The 21,717-nt window shown below is 48.4% G+C and overlaps 2 protein-coding genes across 7 annotated transcripts in view; one reads left to right on the top strand and one right to left on the bottom strand.

Annotated features, from left to right (window-relative positions):
* The window catches only part of CCDC33 (coiled-coil domain containing 33), a 178,209-nt gene that overhangs the window by 68,079 nt on the left and 88,413 nt on the right, over positions 1-21,717 (bottom strand). For all 6 annotated transcript variants that reach the window (XM_083398868.1, XM_083398869.1, XM_083398870.1 and 3 more), the window contains 6 exons: positions 19,175-19,276; positions 16,094-16,185; positions 14,806-14,926; positions 7,306-7,429; positions 4,735-4,868; positions 3,187-3,258 (listed from right to left, as the gene is read on the bottom strand). In XM_083398868.1, the coding sequence (XP_083254994.1) occupies positions 3,187-3,258; positions 4,735-4,868; positions 7,306-7,429; positions 14,806-14,926; positions 16,094-16,185; positions 19,175-19,276 (645 nt within the window). The remainder of the gene's footprint in view (positions 1-3,186; positions 3,259-4,734; positions 4,869-7,305; positions 7,430-14,805; positions 14,927-16,093; positions 16,186-19,174; positions 19,277-21,717) is intronic.
* Positions 1-21,717, top strand: part of LOC310657815 (uncharacterized protein) — a 437,520-nt gene that overhangs the window by 370,001 nt on the left and 45,802 nt on the right. The window lies entirely within an intron of this gene.

Raw genomic sequence — 21,717 nt, 5'->3', positions numbered from 1 at the left:
GCCCTGGGCAAGAGCAAGCAAACAAGCAAACAAATATTACAGCTAATGTTCTGGAGTCCAGCAAAGCTTAGCATTTGCAATGAGCACAGATGAGCCTGAATGCCTGACCTCCAAGGAGTATGGGAAGGCAGTGTCACCAAGCCAGCCGGTTAGTAAATTACACAGTTCAAAGCTGGCGTTAACTCTTAATTTGCGGAACACAATCCTCACAGATGTGGTGGAGTTTCAGGCCTAATGAACACAGCAGCTCGTGCCTTCTAGGTCTTACTCCATGAAATCATTGTTGAGACTCTAAGTCCCTGCCTCCCCAGAACCTTCTATGTCTCCTCCTCTCCAGGGCTTCTTGCAAGCAATCAGAGACTGCACCTGCATGCAGCCTCTCTTTGCTCCGTTCATTCCATGCCTCTCCTGGTTCTGGGAGACCAGGCAGGGGAGCTTATTGCAGCAGGAGGGGGAGACACTCATGACTCTTCACTAGCCTGACACATCTCTGCTTCTTGACCTCCCTCCTTTCACTTATCTGCTTCAGCTTCTGCCCTGATTCTGGATTTCTTTCCGCCACAGACTCTCTCAACTCACTGAGCCTGTTACCCCTTCATCTTCTGACACCCCCTCTTCCCAGACTTCTCCCCCTGACTACTGTGATAGGAATCTTGAGGTCTTAGATATATGGTAATGTTCATAAGCGTACCAACCAAGCACGTAACAATCAGCACAGGAAGACTGACCTGAAACCATTTTAATTCCCAAACTGACCAAATGTTTTCCCTGCAAGGGGGGGTGGGTGGGTGGGTCAGGGAGCCTTCCCATTGTCTCAGGAATTGAGTAATCAGCATTTTAATGGGTGACAGACTATCAGGAAAGACAATCAGGAAAGGCAATCAGATTCAAATTTCTGTTTTAGACCGCCTTTTCTGTGATGTAGGTATGACGTATGACGTATCTGTGGGGTGGTCTTAGGTTACACCCCTTCTGTGATGTTTCTGGGGGTGGTCTTGATCTAAAGGTAAAGGTAAAGGTACCCCTGCCCGTACGGGCCAGTCTTGACAGACTCTAGGGTTGTGCGCCCATCTCACTCAAAGAGGCCAAGGGCCAGCGCTGTCCGAAGACACTTCCGGGTCACGTGGCCAGCGTGACAAAGCTGCTCTGGCGAGCCAGAGCCGCACACGGAAACGCCGTTTACCTTCCCGCTAGTAAGCGGTCCCTATTTATCTACTTGCACCCAGGGGTGCTTTCGAACTGCTAGGTTGGCAGGCGCTGGGACCGAACAATGGGAGCGCACCCCGCTGCGGGGATTCGAACCGCCAACCTTTCGATCGGCAAGCCCTAGGCACTGAGGCTTTAACCCACAGCGCCACCCGCATCCCTACAGGTCTTGATCTACAGGGTGGCAATTTCAAAAGTCTATATAAGGCCTTGCGTGCCATTGTTCTGGGTTCCTCCTCCTTTCCTGCGTGTGAGGGGAGCACCCTGTTGCAACAGATCAATAAAGATTAGGCTTACTAGCTGCTTTGCTTCTCAATATTCTCTGGTTGGCCTCTGTTATTTTCTCCTACCAATAGGGAACCTAACGTAAGGACTCTATATGGGCTTTTGGATACCCCATAAGGGAAAAGGGCAATTTTTGTTTACAACCCTACTCATCATTGTCCCACCATCATTCCCTGGGATCTGAGCTTTCTTCCCTTGATGGTTCCTCACTTGGTTCCTCCCACCATTCCTCTGTGTCCAAACAGTCCATGACGAGCGGCAACTGAGAGAGGCCATGAACTCTGAGCACTGGGAACAGCAGGTCAGATTTGCACACGTGACTCAGTGCAACGTCGATTCCTGTTATTTGTGGGCCAGCTGCTGGCAGGCAGAAGAGAACCTCTTGGTATTTTAATCAGCCTCCCTCCCCCATACGTTCTCCCCCTTTTTCGCTGCAGAGCACAGGGGCAGGCACATTCCCTCCATCCTTTACAACCTAATTTGGACTGACAGGCTGGAGTTGGTGCTTAGCAAGGCTGAGCCTCTCGGCTTCTCTGTTATTTTAACACAAACTCCTTTGCAAGCGCTTGAGGCAGAGGAGGGAGGGCAGAGGGCTTTACAAGAGAATGCAAACCATCATCTATATTCATGAACTGCCTCCAGGGGCACTCTCTCTTTCCAGAGGAGCTGGCTGCCCGGTTGCCTGCTGTCTGCAGTGATTTTTGCACCTCTGGGGCAGAATCACATGAGGGCCAGTGGAGGGGAGCTCCATTTAAGGCAGCAGCCCAAGAACAGGATCACAGGCCCGTGTTTAAATAGCAGCATGGTTAGAGTCAGGAGTGTGCAGTCTGGTGCCAAACATGCAAAGGTCTGGAACATTTAGCATTCTCAAGGCAAGTGTCACACCCATGCACTACCCAGAACATTTGGAATCCGAGTTCTTTTGATGTGTTGGCATCTCTGGCTTGTTTTGATTCTGACAAAGCATCACATTTGAAGGCTATTATCCAAAGTATCACAGAGACAGGAGTTCAAAGAATTATAGAATTGCGGTCCCTTCCAACTCTACCATTCTACGCTTCTATGAAAGGAGATTCCAGCGAAAACATCATGAGGCGCTAGTCCATGGGTAGGCAAACTAAGGCCCAGGGACCGGATCCGGCCCAATCGCCTTCTAAATCCGGCCCATGGACGGTCCGGGAATCAGCGTGTTTTTACATGAGTAGGAATTCGTTCACCCCCCCCCCTAAATATAGTCTGGTGGGTGGGGCTGGAGTCAAAAGTAGATGGGATCAGAGCCCGAAATGGAAGCGGCCAGACTCAATAGTGTCAGAAAAATGCTGATGTGTTAACCAAACTGAACCTGTAGACACACCAATGACAACAGGTTATCAGGTAGATGATACTGAAGAAGCATTTTCTGACGCTACACTGTACAGAAGTGTGCTAGGAAAACTGAACTTCATTGCCAGATGTTGAAGACCTGACACTGCAGTTAGCACGAATTTGCTAAGCAGACATGTCAACAATCCTACAGGTGGGGGCACTCCTTTCTCTCTCTTTCCTTGCTACCTTCATATTTCCCCTCCTCTCCAGCAGGGAAGCCAGCATGCCCCCCACACTGAGGAGGTGCTGTCACACAACACGCAAGAATCTCAGATATCTCCTATCTGGAGCTCCCCAAGCTGATCTTGCTGGCATTTCCATTTGTCTCACCTCTGAATTTATCAACTGAACACCAAGCTGGACAGTTGGGGCCTCTCCACTTCTGGTGCGCAGGTTTGTATCCTGAGAAATCAACAAAGACGAATGGTTGATTAAGAATTGTCAACACACAGAGTTAAGAATTGCATGGCTGGATCAAATCACAAGTCCATCAAGCCTGGGGCCCCGTCAGCGCACTGTCAGCTATGGGTCTATTTGGAAAGCACACCAGCAAGGGGATAGAATCATAGAATCATAGAATCATAGAATCATAGAGTTGGAAGAGACCACAAAGGGCCATTGAGTCCAACCCCCTACCAAGCAGGAAACACCATCCGAGCACTCCTGACATATGGTTGTCAAGCCTCTGCTTAAAGACCTCCAAAGAAGGAGACTCCACCACACTCCTTGGCAGCAAATTCCACTGTCGAACAGCTCTTACTATCAGGAAGTTGGGTAGCTCAGTTGGTACAAGCATGAGACTCTTAAACTTAGAAAAGAGGAAGGGATTTGCTGTGTAAGCTTAATGGGAGTGAGAGGAAACAAGGAGATCAAAGTAATAGGACTCTGTCTGGAAAGACTGAATCATCCAAATTGGATGGTTCAGTCTATAGAGCAGGCATAGGGAGACTACAACTCCCATCATTCCTAGCTAACAGGACCAGTGGTCAGGGATGATGGGAATTGTAGTCCCAAAACATCTGGAGGGCCGAGTTTGCCTGCTGTAGAGCATGAGACTCTAGGCAAAATATTCCTACATTGCAGGGGGTTGGACTTGATGACCCTCGTGGTTCCTTCAAACTCTAAAATTCTATTATTATAAGAGCATAGGTGAAGGGACGGGCCTAGGGATGAGTGTATCTGTAGGTTCCTGTCTTTGTCTCATTTCCCCAATCTTATCTTGAGTTCTCCATTCCACTTTGCCAAACAGAGCAGCTGTCCAGCAGTGTGGGAGGCACATTACCAAGCAGAAGAGGGAATGTCCACAGGATCCACAAGGACTAAGGGCAGGTCTGTGGAGGTTGTGGCATCAGAAACTCCCAGGTGGTCTAATTCAGGGCTGGGGAATTTGTGGTCCTCAGCAATGAGGAGTGTCATGAGGATCAGTCATGACCAGAAATGGAGTAAATCACTAGAGGAAGAGTGGGGGAACAGGAGTTCCAAGGTGGTCCACAAACAAACAATTATGAAAATACAGCTACCTGTAATTAAAATGCATGGTAATACAACCATGCATCCATAATTTAAATATATGACATACAAGTCCATTAAATCAGCATGAAACAGCAATCAAAAACAGGAGACCCAAGTCAGAAGCTGTGTTTTCAAAAGCCGGCAGAATGCCAGGACTGATGGGACCCCCAGTATTTCAGCAGGAAGAGAATTCCACAGCAATGAAAAAGACCGTTGATGTGCTACCAGAAGTCGATAACCACCAGGCCATAGCCAAAACTAACCAGGTCTCATTTGTAGATCTTAATGCCCTTTACAGTGGAGGGGCAAGGTTAGAATATACCAGAAGATTTTGCAGCAGGTCCTGTTGCCTAGGGTTGCTATTACCTGGATGGGAAGGTTTTCTACAAGAACTCCATTCCTGCTGCTGTCTGCCACAAGCTTCCGATAGACACGATTACTTAGTGGCAGCACAGAGAAGCCCAAAGACTTTCGTGGAATTTCCAGGTCTCCATCCGGATCTGGTGAGCAAGCAGGGATAAAACATCTTGATTAGTCCTCCATTGCAACATGGCAGAGGGATGCTTTCAAAATCCTCCTCATCCAAAATTTCTCCCCAGGCTCCTGAGTTGGAAACCAGCCGATCTTGTCTCAAGAGGAATTGATGTTTGGGGCTGCTGGTCAAGATGGACCTTGCAGCCCCAAACATCAGGAGATAGAAAGAGCCTGATAGATCCAGCCCATGGACCATCGTGTTCTCACAGGGGCCAACCACAGCGGTCTATATACAGTATATAGTACCAGAGTGCTACATACATTCTTAACCAAAACTGACCATCAGGCCACTTCTGACAGTCCACAATCCAAAAATGAATCAAATGCCTTACCCCAGATATAATAATAATAATAATAATAATAATAATAATTATTTATTTATTTATACCCCGGCCATCTTGTTGAGTTTCCCCAGCCACTCTGGGCGGCTCCCAATCAAGTGTTAAAAACAATACAGCATTAAATATTAAAAACTTCCCTAAACAGGGCTGCCTTCAGATGTCTTTTAAAGATAGGATAGCTGCTTATTTCCTTGACATCTGATGGGAGTGCGTTCCACAGGGTGGGCACCACTACCGAGAAGGCCCTCTGTCTGGTTTCCTGTAACCTCAGTTCTCACAGCGGGGGAACTGCCAGAAGGCCCTCGGCACTGGATCTCAGTATCCGGGCTGAACGATGGGGGTGGAGACGCTCCTTCAGGTGTACAAGACCGAGGCCGTTTGGGGTTTTAAAGGTCAGCACCAACAGTTTGAATTGTGCTCGGAAACGTATTGGGAGCCAATGTAGATCTCTCAGGACCAGTGTTATGTGGTCTTGGCGGCCACTTCCAGACACCAGTCTAGGTGCCGCATTCTGGATTAATTGCAGTTTCTGGGTCACCTTCAAACGTAGCCCCACATAGAGCACATTGCAGTAGTCCAAGCAGGAGATAACCAGAGCATGCACCACTCTGGCAAGACAGTCCACAGGCAGGTAGGGTCTCAGCCTGCGTACCAGGTGGAGCTGGTAGACAGCCGCCCTGGACACAGAATTAACCTGTGCCTCCATGGACAGCTGTGAGTCCAAAATGACTTCCAGGCTGCGCACCTGGTCCTTCAGGGGCACAGTTACCCCATTCAGGACCAGGGAGTCCTCCACACCTGTCTGCCCCCTGTCCCCCCAAAACAGTACTTCTGTCTTGTCAGGATTCAACCTCAACCTGTTAGCCACCATCCATCCTCCAACCGCCTCCAGACACTCACACAGGACCTTCACTGCCTTCACTGGTTCTGATGTGAAAGAGAGGTAGAGCTGGGTGCCATCTGCATACTGATGTGCTGCTAAGCGCCACATCTCATCTTGAGAATCCCCCACAAATCATTTCACACTCCCATATGGTCTTATCTCACTGGGGGGCTGGTCCAGAGGGGCAGGTTGGGCACTGCCCCACCAGCGTTAGTCTGCCTTCCTACTTCCTCCTTAGCCTTGCTGCTGCTATAATAGAACTCAGCAAGGAGGAGGCTGGGGTCAAAACTCCGTTAAGAACATCGCTAGAACCTGCTGGATCAGGCCCATCTTGTCTGGCATCCTGTTTTCCCAGTGGCCAACCAGATGCCTATTATTGGAAACCTGCAAGCAGGTTCTGAGCCCAAGAGCACTCTCCCCTCCAGTGGTGTAGCGTGGAGGGTGCAGGGGGGGGCCAGCCGCACCGGCCGCAACATCTGGGGGGGGCGCACTCGCACTCGCAGCTCTCTGCCCCTACCTGTCTCACTCACTCTCTCTCACTGCAGTGCTGGCTGTGCGAATCCGATCCGAGCCGCCGGGTCGCCGCCCACTGTGGAGGGGAGGGTGCCAGGCGTGTGGTGCGGTGCGGAGAGAGAGCGAGGGACTATCTGGGGGAGGGACAGTGCAGCGGGGGGGGGGGGCGCAAATTACTTGCCTTGCCCCAGGTGCTGACAACCCACGCTACGCCACTGCTCCCCTCTTGCAGTTTCTAGCATCACTGCTTCTGACTGTGGAGGCAGAATATAGCCCTCATGCTTAATAGCCCTCTCCTCCATAAATTTGTTCAATCCTCTTTTAAAGCCATCTGTATCACAGTATTTTAATATTCTTTTGGAAGCCGCCCAGAGTAGCTGGGGAAACCCAGCCAGATGGGCGGGGTATAAGTAATAAATTATTATTATTATTATTATTATTATTATTATTATTATTAGAGTTTGTGGCCATCAATGTCTCCTGCAGCAGTGAGCTCCATAGCTTAACTATGCACTGTGTGAAGAAAGACTTATGAATCCTCCAGCATTCAGTTTCATTGTGCATCTGCCCATTCTAGCACTACAAGAGTGGGAGAAATACTCATCTTTCCAAGCCAGGCATAATTTTATCAATTTCCACCATTACCTCCCAGAGATAAAGACTTACTTTTTTTGAAGTATTCAATCACCAGGGCAGTATCATCCGAGAAAGCGGTTGCTCCATCCCGTCCTTGGAACAGGTAGGACATGTTCCACGTTGGCTGCTCAGGAGGTCCGGCAGCTGGAGAAACCTGGTGATCAGTGAAAAGTAGAGGAAGCCCAGTCAGGGTATCAGAAGAGAGACCAGAGGGATCTGCAGCAAAGTGGCTTGTTCCTGTTCTGTATGCTCCATTCTATTCCCTCTGCCATCTGTCCTCTGAAGGGACAGCGGAAAGGAATGATCTTCAATATCCCACAAAGAGAAAAGAAGTCCCAGGCAATTTGGACTTTTGAAGGAACCTGCTTCCACATTCCTCTGAAAACAGTATGCAAATGGTCAATTCCTGTCTCAGAGTAAAAAAGAAGTCAAGACTAAAGAGGTTGAAATATTTTGCTGCCTGGGCATGCAAGGAGCCCTTTCCCAGTGTGTGTATGTCAGCAGACACAGGGCTGGTCCTCAGCATCTGTTTCTGATACTCTACATCACCATGAGTTTGTATTGAATTATAATAAATGCTTGATGAATCTGTTTCCTTCTGTTGTGCTTTTGATAGGATTATAAAGATGGCGACGTTACAACGTGTGCAGAGGAGGGAGGCCAAGAGGACCAGCCTTGGGAAGTGGAACAGTGGGTGTTGGGATGTGTTCAAGGGAACGGGGGGGGGGGGGCAATTTGCAGGCCCCCAGCTGGCTCCAGCCCACCGGCTGGCAGCCGGGCAAACTCTGGTCCTTGGAACAGCATCAAAACAGTGGCACACAGCTTCAGAAGCCTTCAGAAGCTTGAGCACGCCTCAGTCAGCAGAGTGAATAACATGCAACAGAAGTGGCGGGCAGAGGCATATGTAAAGAAGAACATGTCTGCTCTCTTTCATGTCCAAGAACAGGAAGCATAAGCAAAAGCTATACACAACGGAAGTTCCCAGCAGGCTGTGCTGGAAGTAAACAGACATGAGACATACAACAACTCCACATGTCTGTTCTTAAGGTGGAACGGAACATTGATATCCTAACAGCGGGTACATGGCAAGCTATCGGCAATCTGGTGGCACACTCAACGAGTCCTTTTGCAACTCTGGGGCAGATAAAAGACAGCCCTTCTTCATGCAGCACATAGTAAATCTCACTCATGCAAGAGGCAGGGATGGGCACCAAACTAAGGTAAAGGTAAAGGGACCCCTGACTATTAGGTCCAGTTGTGACCGACTCTGGGGTTGCGGCGCTCATCTCGCTTTATTGGCCGAGGGAGCCGGCGTTTGTCCACAGACAGCTTCCGGGTCATGTGGCCAGCATGACTAGGTGGGCAGGAGCTGGGACCGAACAACGGGAGCTCACCCCGTGGTGGGGATTCGAACTGCCGACCTTCTGATCGGCAAGTCCTAGGCTCTGTGGTTTAACCCACAGCGCCACCTGCTGGCAGAAGGGCAGCAAGGAGGAAGCCAAGTCTAGCCTCCCTAGGGAGGGAGTTCCAAAATTGCCTGGGGGCAGCCCTCTCTCACGTCGCCACCAGGAGTCCCTGTGAGGGTGGGGGGACCGAGAGAAGCCCCCCACAAAAAAGTTCTCAGAGCCCAGGCAGGTTTGTATGAGAGAATTTGGTCTTTCCAATAGCCTGGGCCTGTGCCATGTAGGGCTTTATAGGTCAAAACCAGCGCTTTGAATTGTGCCTGGAAACAGGCTGGCAGCCAGCAGAGCTGTTGTAAAAAAGGAGTCCCCTGCTCCCTGTAACCAAATGCTAACTCTACCTATTTCACATTTTGTGAAACAATATTGTTATGCTGATGATTCATTGCATTTCTATTCTACCTTTTCCTCCAAGGAGCTCAATGTGGTGTACACGGTTATTCCACTCATTGAATCCCCATTGCACCCAGTGGTGTAGCGTGGGTTGTCAGCACCCGGGGCAAGGCAAGTAATTTGCGCCCCCTAACCCGTGGATTTACGCCCCCTAACCCTAACCCTAACCCCCAGATGTTGCGGCCGGCCCCCCCTGCACCCCCCACGCTACGCCACTGATTGCACCACACTGTGAGCTCCACTCTGACTGAACTTAACTACAGGGATACCTTGGTTTACAACCATAATCCGTTCCGGAGGTCTGGTTGTACAGTGGTACCTCTGGTTGCAAACGGGATCCGTTCCAGAGGCCCATTCACAACATGAAAAGCCCGCAACCTGAAGCGCCATATCTGTGCAGGTGCGCTGCGCGATTTGGTGTTTGTGCGCATGCGCGAAGCGCGATTTGGTGCTTGTGCGCATGTGTGAGCGGCGAAACCCGGAAGTAACCATTTCCAGTACTTCCGGGTTGCTGCTGGACGCAACCTGAAAAAACGTAACATGAAGCAAACGTAACATGAGGTATGACTGTAAACCAAAAGAGTTTGTAACCCAAGGCGCGCTTTCGCCAATGGGGCCTCCAAAAAAATAATAATTGGTTGTAATCCAAAAAAAGGGACATACACTTCAGGGTTTGACATGGTTGTAACCCAAAACGGTTGCAAACCAAGGTACAACTGTATATGCAAATCTGCCCCAGTGAGCATATGTCCAGGTTGGGGGGGCCTGAATGTGCTGGAGGAGGGCACTGTGAGCACATGCAGTCCCAACCCCAAGACCCCCCCCCCCATGCACTGAATAAAAAATGCAGAGATGGCAAAGGTGGGTTGGGCTTGCCATTAAAGAATGCAAGAGGCATAACAACAGTCTTTAGAAAGGGACTAAGGGTCTTTAGAAAGAGAGCAAAGCTTAGAGTAAAACTGGCCACTATTTCCAAAACTCATGCAAGGAGCGCAATGTCTGGACTGCTAATTGTGCCCTGTACTCTGTTTATAAGGGGTACAACTGCATGGCCTCTAGCCATAAGCATGCTCAGCCCATGTTGTGCACCAAGGAGTTAAATGGCTTGCCAAAAAGCACATAGGGAAGGGAAGAAGGGGGAGGAAATACCATGACAGTTCAATTCCCTCCGCGCATTAATTTGTAATTCAATTGCTAAATGCAACCCTGTGTGCGGCAAGCATGATTTATGGTATGTAAAGCAAACCACACTGGGTTGGGGGTGGAGGTGTTGCGTTCTTGTCTTTTGCTTCTCTAAATCCTCGTCTTGCTTCTGAGGCTAAATAAGAGATATCAGCTTTCAGAAGTTGTCCCTTAAGAAGAAAATACCCTAACCTCCCATTACGGATCAGTCAGATCCCAAGGCTAAAATGAGGACATCGCCCTGCCTGCCCTGGGAAAAGGAACAAAATCACTGGCTTTCCTGTAAGGAAAGTGGGGCTTTCAAAGGGTAGGAGGAAACCAAAAGTGAGGAAACTGCCTCATACAGAGTCAGACCCTTGGTCCTTCGAACTCAGTATGGTTTACACTGCCTGGCAGCAGCTCTCCAGGATTTCAGGCCGAGCAGAGTCCCAACCCCACCTGGAGGTGGCAAGGATTGGAACTCGGAAGCAGTGGCGTAGCGTGGGTTGTCAGCACCCGGGGCAAGGCAAGTAATTTGCGCCCCCCCCCCCGCTGCACTGTCCCTCCCCCAGATAGTCCCTCGCTCTCTCTCTGCACCGCACCGCACGCCTGGCACCCCCCCCCCACAGTGGGCGGCGGCTCGGATCGGATTCGCACAGCCAGCACAGCAGTGAGAGAGAGTGAGTGAGCCAGGTAGGGGCAAAGAGCTGTGAGTGCGAGCGCCCCCCCCCAGATGTTGCGCCCGGTGCGGCCAGCCCCCCCTGCACCCCCCACGCTACGCCACTGCTCGGAAGCTGGCAATAGCCCTCCCGGACTGTTGCACACATTCATTGCATTTTTCATTGCATTCCATTCCATTTCACATTCAGATTGTGCAGCACCTTTCTGTATTTCTACGCACAAGGCCATTTGCAAGCTGCCGCAACAACAAAAGGGTAAAGATAAAGGTACCCCTGACCAGAGTCGTCCAGTCGCGGACGACTCTGGGGTTGCGGTGCTCATCTCGCTTTACTGGCTGAGGGAGCCGACGCTTGTCTGCAGACAGCTTCCGGGTCATGTGGCCAGCATGACTAAGCCGCTTCTGGCGAACCAGGACAGTGCATGGAAACACCGCTTACCTTCCCGCTAGAGCGGCACCTATTTATCTACTTGCACTTTGACGTGCTGTCGAACTGCTAGGTTGGCAGGAGCAGGGACCGAGCAATGGGAGCTCACCCTGCCGCGGGGATTCGAACCACCGACCTTCTGATCAGCAAGCCCTAGGCTCTGTGGTTTAGACCACAGTGCCACCCTGATGCAACAACAAAATATACAGCAAAGACCAGGCATCTTGTAACAATCCAATCCAATACAAAAAGGCATAACAAAAAAATATGATTGGAAGCTAAACAACCTATCAAAGTAATACTCAATGATCCATGAGAATATAATAGTGCACAATAAAATTAACTCTCACAGTATCATTAAATAATAACTAAACAGAAATTCATTCTCAACAGTTACAGTAAATCATTACTAAACTATAATCAATAAAAACAACAGCAAGTCACAATGCATAAAATATCACAATACATTAAAAAAGGTAAAAGGCTCTAATTCGGAAACAAAGTCACATAACTTATAATGGTTTTTTTTTTTTAATTCCTCTTCTCCCTTCCCAGCTGTTTCTCCTGTTCTTAAAGTCATGGCCTGGCAGAAGCTTCTGTGATATGCCAACTGAATTCAAAGTATACCCCTCTGAAGATGGAGGAGCATGGTGCATAGGAATGTAGAAGGCTGACATACTGAGTTAAGCTCAGCATTGTCCACACTGTGTGTGTTCTGAGCACCACAGTTTAAGAAGGATGTTGACAAGCTGGAAGTTGTGCAGAGGAGGGCGACCAAATGATCGAGGGTCTGGAAATCAAGTCTTATGAGGAATTGGGAGTCATTTTGGACTCACAGCTGTCCATGGAGGCACAGGTTAAATCTGTGTCCAGGGCAGCTGTGTACCAGCTCCATCTGGTACGTAGGCTGAGACCCTACCTGCCCGCGGACTGCCTCGCCAGAGTGGTGCATGCTCTGGTTATCTCCCGCTTGGACTACTGCAATGTGCTCTACGTGGGGCTACCTTTGAAGGTGACCCGGAAACTACAACTAATCCAGAATGCAGCAGCCAGACTGGTGACTGGGAGCAGCCGCCGAGACCATATAACACCGGTCTTGAAAGACCTACATTGGCTCCCAGTACGTTTCCGAGCACAATTCAAAGTGTTGGTGCTGACCTTTAAAGCCCTAAACGGCCTCGGTCCAGTATACCTGAAGGAGCGTCTCCACCCCCATCACTCTACCCGGACACTGAGGTCCAGCACCGAGAGCCTTCTGGCGGTTCCCTCACTGCGAGAAGCCAAGTTACAGGGAACCAGGCAGAGGGCCTTCTCGGTAGTGGCGCCCTCCCTGTGGAACGCCCTCCCACCAGATGTCAAAGAGAACAACAACTACCAGACTTTTAGAAGACATCTGAAGGCAGCCCTGTTTAGGGGAGCTTTTAATGTTTGATGTATCACAGTATTTTAATATTCTTTTGGAAGCCGCCCAGAGTGGCTGGGGAAACCCAGCCAGATGGGCGGGGTATAAATAATAAATTATTATTATTATTATTATAATGGTTGAAGGAGCTGGGTATGTTTAGCCTAGAAAAGAGGGGCTGAGAGGATATATGATAGTCAGATTCAAATATTTGAAGGGCTGTCCCATGGAGGATGGAGCAAGCTTGTTTTCTCCTGCTCTGGAGGGTAAGACCTGAACCAATGAAGAACTGCACTCAGAGGTGTGAATTTTAAAGGATGTTTATATGTGTCCACCTGTGCATTATTTCTGAAAGGGTGGCTTAGATGAGCTTGCTTTCTAATGCAAACTGAACAGAATTTCTCCTCTATTCCCACTCAGCGACAGAGCGCACTACATGCAGAAGGGACTGAGGTGCAATCCCTGGTATCTCTGGCTTAGGCTGGAGAAGGGCTCTCTCCCAGGATAAAAAAGAAAGGTAAAGTCCCCTGGATGATTAAGTCCAGTCAAAGGTGACTATGGGATGCACCACTCATCTCACTTTCAGGCCAAGGGAGCCGGCGCTCATCCACAGACAGCTTTCCAGGTCATGTGGCCAGCAGGACTAAACTGCTTCTGGTGCAACGAAAACCAGAGCACACGGAAACACTGTTTACCTTCCTGCCGCAGCAGTACCTATTTATCTACTTGCACAGGCATGCTTTCGAACTGCTAGGTTGGCAGGAGCTGGGACTGAGCAACAGGAGCTCACCCCGTCGCAGGGATTCGAACTGCCGACCTTCTGGTCAGCAAGCCCAAGGCTCTGTGGTTTAGACCACAGCACCTCCCAGGATAGCTGCTGCCAATCACTGCAAAGGTAGCTTTTTAAAATACTACACAACAAATCTGCAAAAGAGCTGAGAAGGGAGACTGGCCAGTTCCACTGGGCCATTTAATTGAAAAGCCTTCTTTAAAACCAACATTCAATCAGGGCTTTTAAAGAAAATTAACAGGGTGTGTGACGAAAGGAATAAATTTTCTCAGCCCAGATGGCTCTACTAAATCATTTATGCCGCCAAACCTGCCTCCTTTTTGCCAGCTTTGTTTGGCACCAGGCCTCATCAAAGAGGCTGTCAGCTGAATCAGGATGAACCCCCTTTTGATGGGACTTGGCTGCAAATGTCTTCCTCTTTAGGCTAATTTCCCCCCTCCCCACTGGTTCATCCCCTGAGGGGTTGTTTCTTAAGTTGTAGGAGCCAAAAGGAATCTGTTTCGGATGGCAGCTTCCTTCATCTTGGCAGGAAGGGATGCAAGAGGTAAGGTAGATGTGGTCCACGAAGAGGCTTTGGAGGAACTGAAAAGGGGGATAGGTACTGTGAGCAAGCCTGGAATCCTCCCTCCAATTACAAATTGGATGAAGAGCAAAACAAACAAACAAAGCAAGCACACTCAGGGCCCTCCAGCAGCATTTCTTCCTGCTGTGCCTGAGTCATGCTGGGGAGAGCAATTTAAGCCTCTCCAATGCAATTGTGCAACCCACTAGCCATGGGCCTCAGGTAGGGGCCTCCACCTCTTTCTGTGCAGCCCTGAGCTCAGAGAGCAAGAGAGAAGGAAGGAAGGAAGGAAGGAAGGGAGGGAGGGAGGGAGGGAGGGAGGGAGGGAGGCTATATGGATATGGATGAATGGACAGATGGGCCATGCACAGGGGTGTGTTTGGTCTTTTAAATTTCCTGTGTGAGGCCAAAATCCAGCTCCCTCCACTTCTGGCCTTGCATTCTGTGTGATGCTCTGCCGTGTCCTCCTTTGCTCAGTGCCCAGTGTGGGGGAACTGGTTGTGCTGCCCTAAATCCACCCTTGGATACTTTTGGCTGGCCACTGTGGGAACACGATGCTGGCCTGGATTGGCCATTGGCCTGTTCCAGCAGGCTCCTTATCTCTCCTTATGTCCTTTCCCAAGGCAGAAAACTTTCAAGCGACACTTGGCTAGTACCTGCGGATGTCCTTGGTTGGTGACTTGCGGGACCTCAAAAGCCTCCATTGGAGGATCTGGGAAGGTGATGTCCTTCTCTGGGACCGGGTGATCATAAAGCGGCCGGGCCTTCATCTCTTTCCTTCAGAGGGAGGAAGGGAGGGGAAGAATGGAATTATAGGGGTTGTTTGCAGCTACACCTTCAGAAATGTATTGCCAGATGTAAAGACAACTCTAGGCCCATTTCCTCAGAAGCAAGGGTGGGAAAGTCTGTCCATTGCAAATTCTCTTGCTCCTTCCATCTTAAATTCACTTCTCCACATTTCCACATCATTTTGCTTTTTAAAAATAGTCTTCATAAAAACTCACCAGCATTTTAGTGCTAATTTCTCCTAACACACAACTTTTTGGATGCACATCTAATATGCACATTTGGCAAAGTAATTTCCCCCAACACAACGAATTTTTGTGTGCTATAGTCACGATACGTCCATTCATATGAACACGTTATCTCTGTATATGCATTTTTGCCAACACTACTAGGCTGGAGAACTGCGCTGCGATATTTGGGAGAGCGTGACTTCTGACGAATGGCTGCATTTTGGTTTGTTTTTTCATTTCTGGACAGCTGCAGTTCAGAAAGTTCAAGTTAGCTAGTTGCCTACATTGACCGAGAGTGGCTCTCTTTCACTCACCGGGGATGTTTGGTAGTATCTGCACTAAGGCAGAATCTATGTCCTCTTGTGCAAAGATGCTTAGGATTATGATTAAGACATGTATAGAACTGCCCTGTCCCATCCTGTCCATGTGCCTTTAGCTGGAATTCCTGCATTGCAGGGGATTGGGCTAAATCAGGGGTTGGCAATTTTTTTCCAGCAGGGGGCCGGTCCACTGTCCCTCAGAACTTGTGGGGGGCCAGACTATATTTTTTGGGGGGAAATGAATGAGGGATGATGAGCGGTGCGTGAAAGGGCTCCGGAGAGGGGCTGCTTAAAATGGCGGCCGCTCAAGCTGCTGCTGGCACCAACAAAGCCCAGCCTCCTTCCTTCTCTAGGCAGGGCAGGGAGAAGCCAGGAGGAGGGAGGGAGGAGGCGCCACTGTGGTGTGTGAGGGAGAGGGGAGAATGGTGCAGCCCGAACAATCAGAATCAGATCCACGTAGCGATTCCCGGACTGGATCCAGAAGGCAATTGGGCCGATTCAGCCTTAGTTTGCCAACCCATGGGCTAGATGACCCTTTTGGGTACCTTCCAACTTTACAGTTCTTTGATTCTATTCTTAGCAGCCTGTTGTGATTTCTCCCCACTTACATGTAAGCATTGACGTTGTTCACTATCCGGCCAACGGCTAAGACAGTGCCGTCGGGTTGTTCCAGAGGCTCATTGATCCCCTTGAGGAATACCTGAAATCAGAGAGAACGATGATTACCAAAGACCTGGTTCTGCTCTTAACACATGTTCACAATCATCAACCCTTCCCCTCACTTCTGCCCTAAATGTTACTTCTTAGCGTCTTTGACTTCTCATAACTTCTTATTTCTTCCATTTCTTATGTATTCCCTTCTTACATCTCATCTGTAAGCTCCTTATGCAGCCACTGGTTTCTTTAGATGCCTCCCACTTTCTTTCTTGTTAGAATTGTCTGCCTTGTGCCTTCAATATTTCACCTTTAAGAAACTCCCATCCATCTTGTACTCCCATCTTTTGAGTATTTCTAGCTATGGAATCTCACCCAGCAGTTCCTTAAGCTTTTTGAAACCAGCCTTTTTCAAGTCTAGGATGGATGTCCAACCACACTCCGCTTTCCCTTGCCTCTGGGTCATGAAACCCAAGAGGACCTGATCATCATTTCCTCCCAAGGTTTACAGTAAGGTAAAGGTAAAGGTACCCCTGCCCGTACGAGCCAGTCTTGACAGACTCTAGGGTTGTGCGCCCATCTCACTCAAGAGGCCAGGGGCCAGCGCTGTCCGGAGACACTTCCGGGTCACGTGGCCAGCGTGACATCGCTGCTCTGGCGAGCCAGAGCCGCACACGGAAACACCGTTTACCTTCCCGCTAGTAAGCAGTCCCTATTTATCTACTTGCACCTGGGGGTGCTTTCGAACTGCTAGGTTGGCAGGCGCTGGGACCGAACAACGGGAGCGCACCCCGCCGCAGGGATTCGAACCGCCGACCTTTCGATCGGCAAGCCCTAGGCACTGAGGCTTTTACCCACAGCGCCACCTGCGTCCCATAAGGTTTACAGTACTTCCACTTTATTAATCAGTTCTTCCCTGTAGGTGAGGACCAGGTCCAAGATAGACAATCCCCTTGTTGCTTCTTCCATCTTTTGGAAAAATGAAATTGTCAGTGAGGCAAGGGAGAAATTTGTTGGACCTTATATTCTTGGCAGAGTTCAACAGATATCGGGGCAGTTGAAATTTCCTTTAACTACTATATCTCTCCGTTTTGAATGTTTGGCAATCTGCTCCAGGAAGGCATCACCCAAGTCTTCAGTCTGGCTTGGCGGTCTATAGCTGACACCACTGTAAGGTCCTTGTTGCTTCCCTCTCCTACAATTTTTACCCATATGCCCTCAATCTGTTTTCCATGGTATTCCATGCTCCAGGTCATGAATTTCATCACAAGTGTACATATTCTTTATGTATAATGCTGCTACTCCCTACCTGCTTGGTCTATTCCTTTTGAACAGGTTATACCCCTCAATTTCTACATTCCAATCATTAGTCTCATCCCACCAGGTTTCAGTAGTGCCTATTCGGGTCATATTAGCCACTTTGCATCAAGAGTTCAAATTCATCTTGCTTGTTTCCCATACTCTGAGTATTAGTATAGAGACAACTGAAACCATGAGTCATTCCCTTCCTTCTTGCAGTTTCCTGCCCTTTATCAGGTTTCTGGGGCACCTCGTCAGTTTCCTATGCATCAATCAAGCTACTATCACCAGTACCAGTATTATCCCCTGTCATCTGTAATATTGTCTCCCTCCCCGTTAAGCTCTCCTGATCAGGTGGCATCCTCCAAATATTGTTGGGCTTCAGCTCCCATCAGCCCCAGCCATCATGGCCAACTGCAACTAACGGAGGAACAGAATCGGGGGGGGGGGGGGTTCGTGCTGTGAGCCCCTCCATGTTATGCTCAGGTTGTATATATTTGCAAATAAAACAATCTATCCTAAAGACACCACAGTCTCCACCGACCTTCCTTCCAAGGAGACAAAACCTAGAGTGAGTGCCGGAACCCCTGGAAATTCTCACTGCTCAGAGACTGGGGTGCTATGTAACAATATTAAGGGTTTTTTTAAAATATAAAAAGGTACCTTAAAGGGGGGGAGGAACCACAATCATTCCTGATGGAGGAGAGTTTCCTCCTATTCCTTCACTTTCTCATTTCCACCAATACAACAAAATTAATGGAGACAGGATCTCTAGCAAGCAGGGATAGAAAGTGGGAGAGAAAAGGAGGTAGGAAGGGAAAGGATCTATTCATTCCAGACCCTTGATTATCTCAGTCACTGTCCCCTGCACATATTCCAGCAAGTCAACACCTTTCTTAATTAATTAGTTTCCATTCATTTAAAGTCATCACATGCTGTGTGAAAATTCCCCACCTTTCTATGTTCTGAAATTGTCGCCAATCTATTGTGGGATGTAAACACAGGAGCAGTCAATGACAACATTCCTAGAGTGTACATGTTAGAACATGGGGAGGGATGTCTGTCCAGCAAGCAGGTCAACTTCCTGGGGACGGACTTCCTCCGCATGTGACCAGAGGTGGGTGTGGCCTCACCTGTGCAGGTAAATGATAAAAGCACAGGGCAGCCAGCCATCTCTCTCTCTCTGCCATCTTCCTTCGATGAGGAAACATCTAAGCATGCCCTCTTGGCTCTCAGCCAAGAGAGGAGATAAGGACTATCTTGCTACAAGATAGATTCTGAATGTATGTAACCTTTTTAAAGCTGTCTGCCTTCTGGGATCACATTGTGAACAGAACGTGAGTAAACTCTTTTATAAAGACTGTGTTGTGTCTTGTATTTTAAGAGGGAACAAAGGGGAAATTACCAGAGTAATTATTATAGAGGTTCTAGCGAACCTGTGCAGACATTACCGTTGCGAACGTAAAGGGGAATGTCTATAAACTCTGCTGATATTTTGGGAACTTGTTAGCACAAGTTGGATTAGGATATAATCTCACAATATATCCTCTACTGCACCCCAGAACATTCCCACATCTATTTGGTCAGCAGAAATAGGATTGCAGCTGCAGGCACTTTCAGGGCATACGACCCCAAAGGTCTTGGCACTGGCCTGGTGCCACTCACCTCCTCAGAGGTCCCAAAGACCGCCAATTCCACCTCGCCCACCATTTTGGATTTGCCGGCCTGAGCCTTACCTCCAAGCCTGTGTAATTCATTCCAGGGTAGCGGGGGATGAGACTGCCTTTACGGATTATGGTGACATGCAGCTTGGTTCCCGCTGGGTCCTTCTTCCTAGGCTGTTCGGGAAAGAACGAAATGCTTAAGGTGAAATGGGAATGGAGAGAGAGCAAGCAAATGAGGCAGCAAACCAAGAGTTTCTCAACAGTCCAGATTACTCTGCATTGGCCCTGAGCAGCCATAACAGCAGGCACTGATAATTAAAGCCCATTGTCCTCTGGAGTGCCCTGTCTAGAAAGATCAATGTCATCAATCTTTCCCCTTTGGCATTTAAGCATTTCGCAGCCCAGGAAGACCTGCCACCAACCTCTGTGGGAAAAGTAAATAATGTTTGGATCAGCAGAGAAAAGAGGCGAGGGCTGAGAACACGTTATACATTTAAAACACACTGTTTCCCCCCAAAGGGTCCTGGGAACTGTAGCCTGCCTCTCACAGAGCTATGATTCCCAGTGCCACTACAATTCCTAGCACCAACACTGAACTGAGGGCTGTGAGGGGCTGCCCTTTCTTCCCAAACCCATAAGCAGACTTGCCACAAAATGGTGACCCCCTACAGATTTCTTCAATGTGAGTAAAGCGGCCATGCTTGGGCCGCCAGCAGCTTTGGGTGACCGTTTGGGATCATGAATAAATCAGCTGGAGAAACACAAAGAACCGCATGGAAAGCTAATCTTGGGGCCACTGGAGTCTGCAAATGGACTTTGGAGCAATCACACCACAAGACAGCTAATCATTATTACCTCATCAATACAAGCACTCTCCTTAAAAATCACTGCTCAAATGAGGGGAAATGGCGTATGGAATAAAGGTCAGGTTTTTAATGCAGAGAGGGAGGAAATTAACAGGCGATACATTCTGCGCTGCGTGAAACCTTCACAAAAATGCAGAATTCCTCTCCCCCATACCCGCCCAGGATGCAGCGGCTCCTTCTGAGGCAGAGGAAGACAAGCCCATATTACCCAGAGCGGATGTTTTTTTTTTTTTTTTAATAATATTTATTGATTTTCCAGAAAAACACAATTTTTTTAAAAAACCACACAAATTCAAATACAGTAAGGTAAAAAGAAGAAGAAAAAAAAGAGAGAGAGAAAAAAAATGAAAGATACAAAAACCAAAATATACCCAAGCAGAAATAATATAAATCCCACACCCTCCCTCCACCCTTCCCCAAAAAACCAAAAACATTCAAGAATAAAAATTAAAAAAAAATAAATCTCCCTCCTTCAACATCTATTTTCAAATAACTTATTTCCTCGGCCTCCTCCCATCTCCCCTTCTGTATTCCAGATATTAATCAGGTCAGCAAATTCCTTCCATCTTTTGCTGCTTACTCACTTATTTATCTTAATCCATTTGTATCTTCAACACCACAGTTTAAGTAAACATCTAAAAAGAAATTATCTATACTCCAATTCCCTAGTTAAAAGAAAATCTTATATCATTATCATTATATCATAATCATTATGTTGCCTCCACTGAAGCCAAATAAAGTCATTCCACCATCTCCCAATTATTCTTAATCATACCATATTATACAAATGCTATACAAGAGCTGATGTTTTAGGTTTGTCCCCCTCTTCCTCCCTACAAGGACAGCAATTGAGTCTGGGGGAGAGGAAGAAGCTGACAGCCACTGCTATCCCCTGGACCAGATGTACAGTAAGTAGGCAGCAGGCAGGTGGGGGCTGGCTGAGGGCAGATGGGCAAGGCAGGGCCCTATCCTCCCCAATCGAGCAGTTCCAAAGGTCCTAGGTTCAGGGGTGCTGTGAGGGAAGGACTTTGGAGCCCATATGGATTTTCTTCTGGAAGCACATAAAGCGGGAAAGAGTCCTAAACTTGCACTATATTCTACTACGGTTCCAGAAGGGGCTTCACTGTGTTCCGTTCCAGTTGTCTCACCTAAAAGAGGATACTGCATTACAGAGTTGGGAGAGGTTCAGGACAGTTCCAAGAAAGAGCTTCTTCCCAAACACAGAACTCCCTCCCAGAGGAGGCAGCAAGGGCAACCAACCTAGATGGCTTTAAAAGAGGATTAGACAAGTTCATGGAGGATAAAGCTATTGTTGGCTGCTGGCCAACATGGCTCTGCTCTGCCCTCCACAGAAGGAGGCGGCAACACTTCTGAGCACCAGTTGATGGAAGCCCCAGGAGGGCTGCTCTTGTGATTGGGTCCTGCTTGCTAGATTCTCGTAGTGGGCATGTGGCTGGCCCCTGTGACAAGAGGATGCTCGACTCAATGGGTTCTTGGCTTGATCCAGCAGGCTGATATGATGTTCATATGCTTAGTTAGGGAAAAACAGAATATGATACAATACGAGACGATAATCTTTATTGTCATTGTCCCATACAGAACAACGAAATTGAAAAAAATTACATCAGACATTCAAAAACCAACAATACAATATACTCCCACAGAGACTACCCTACACTACATTTAAAACCGAAATCACATTTGGATAGAAACTGTTTCTCAGGTGGCTAGTCCCAGTCTTTATAACCC

The sequence above is a fragment of the Podarcis tiliguerta genome (assembly GCF_965153285.1).
Source record: "Podarcis tiliguerta genome assembly, chromosome: 9".
Taxonomy (NCBI): Eukaryota; Metazoa; Chordata; class Lepidosauria; order Squamata; family Lacertidae; genus Podarcis; species Podarcis tiliguerta.
Note: the sequence above shows the minus strand (reverse complement) of the source record. Positions and strands in the feature narration are given on the sequence as shown.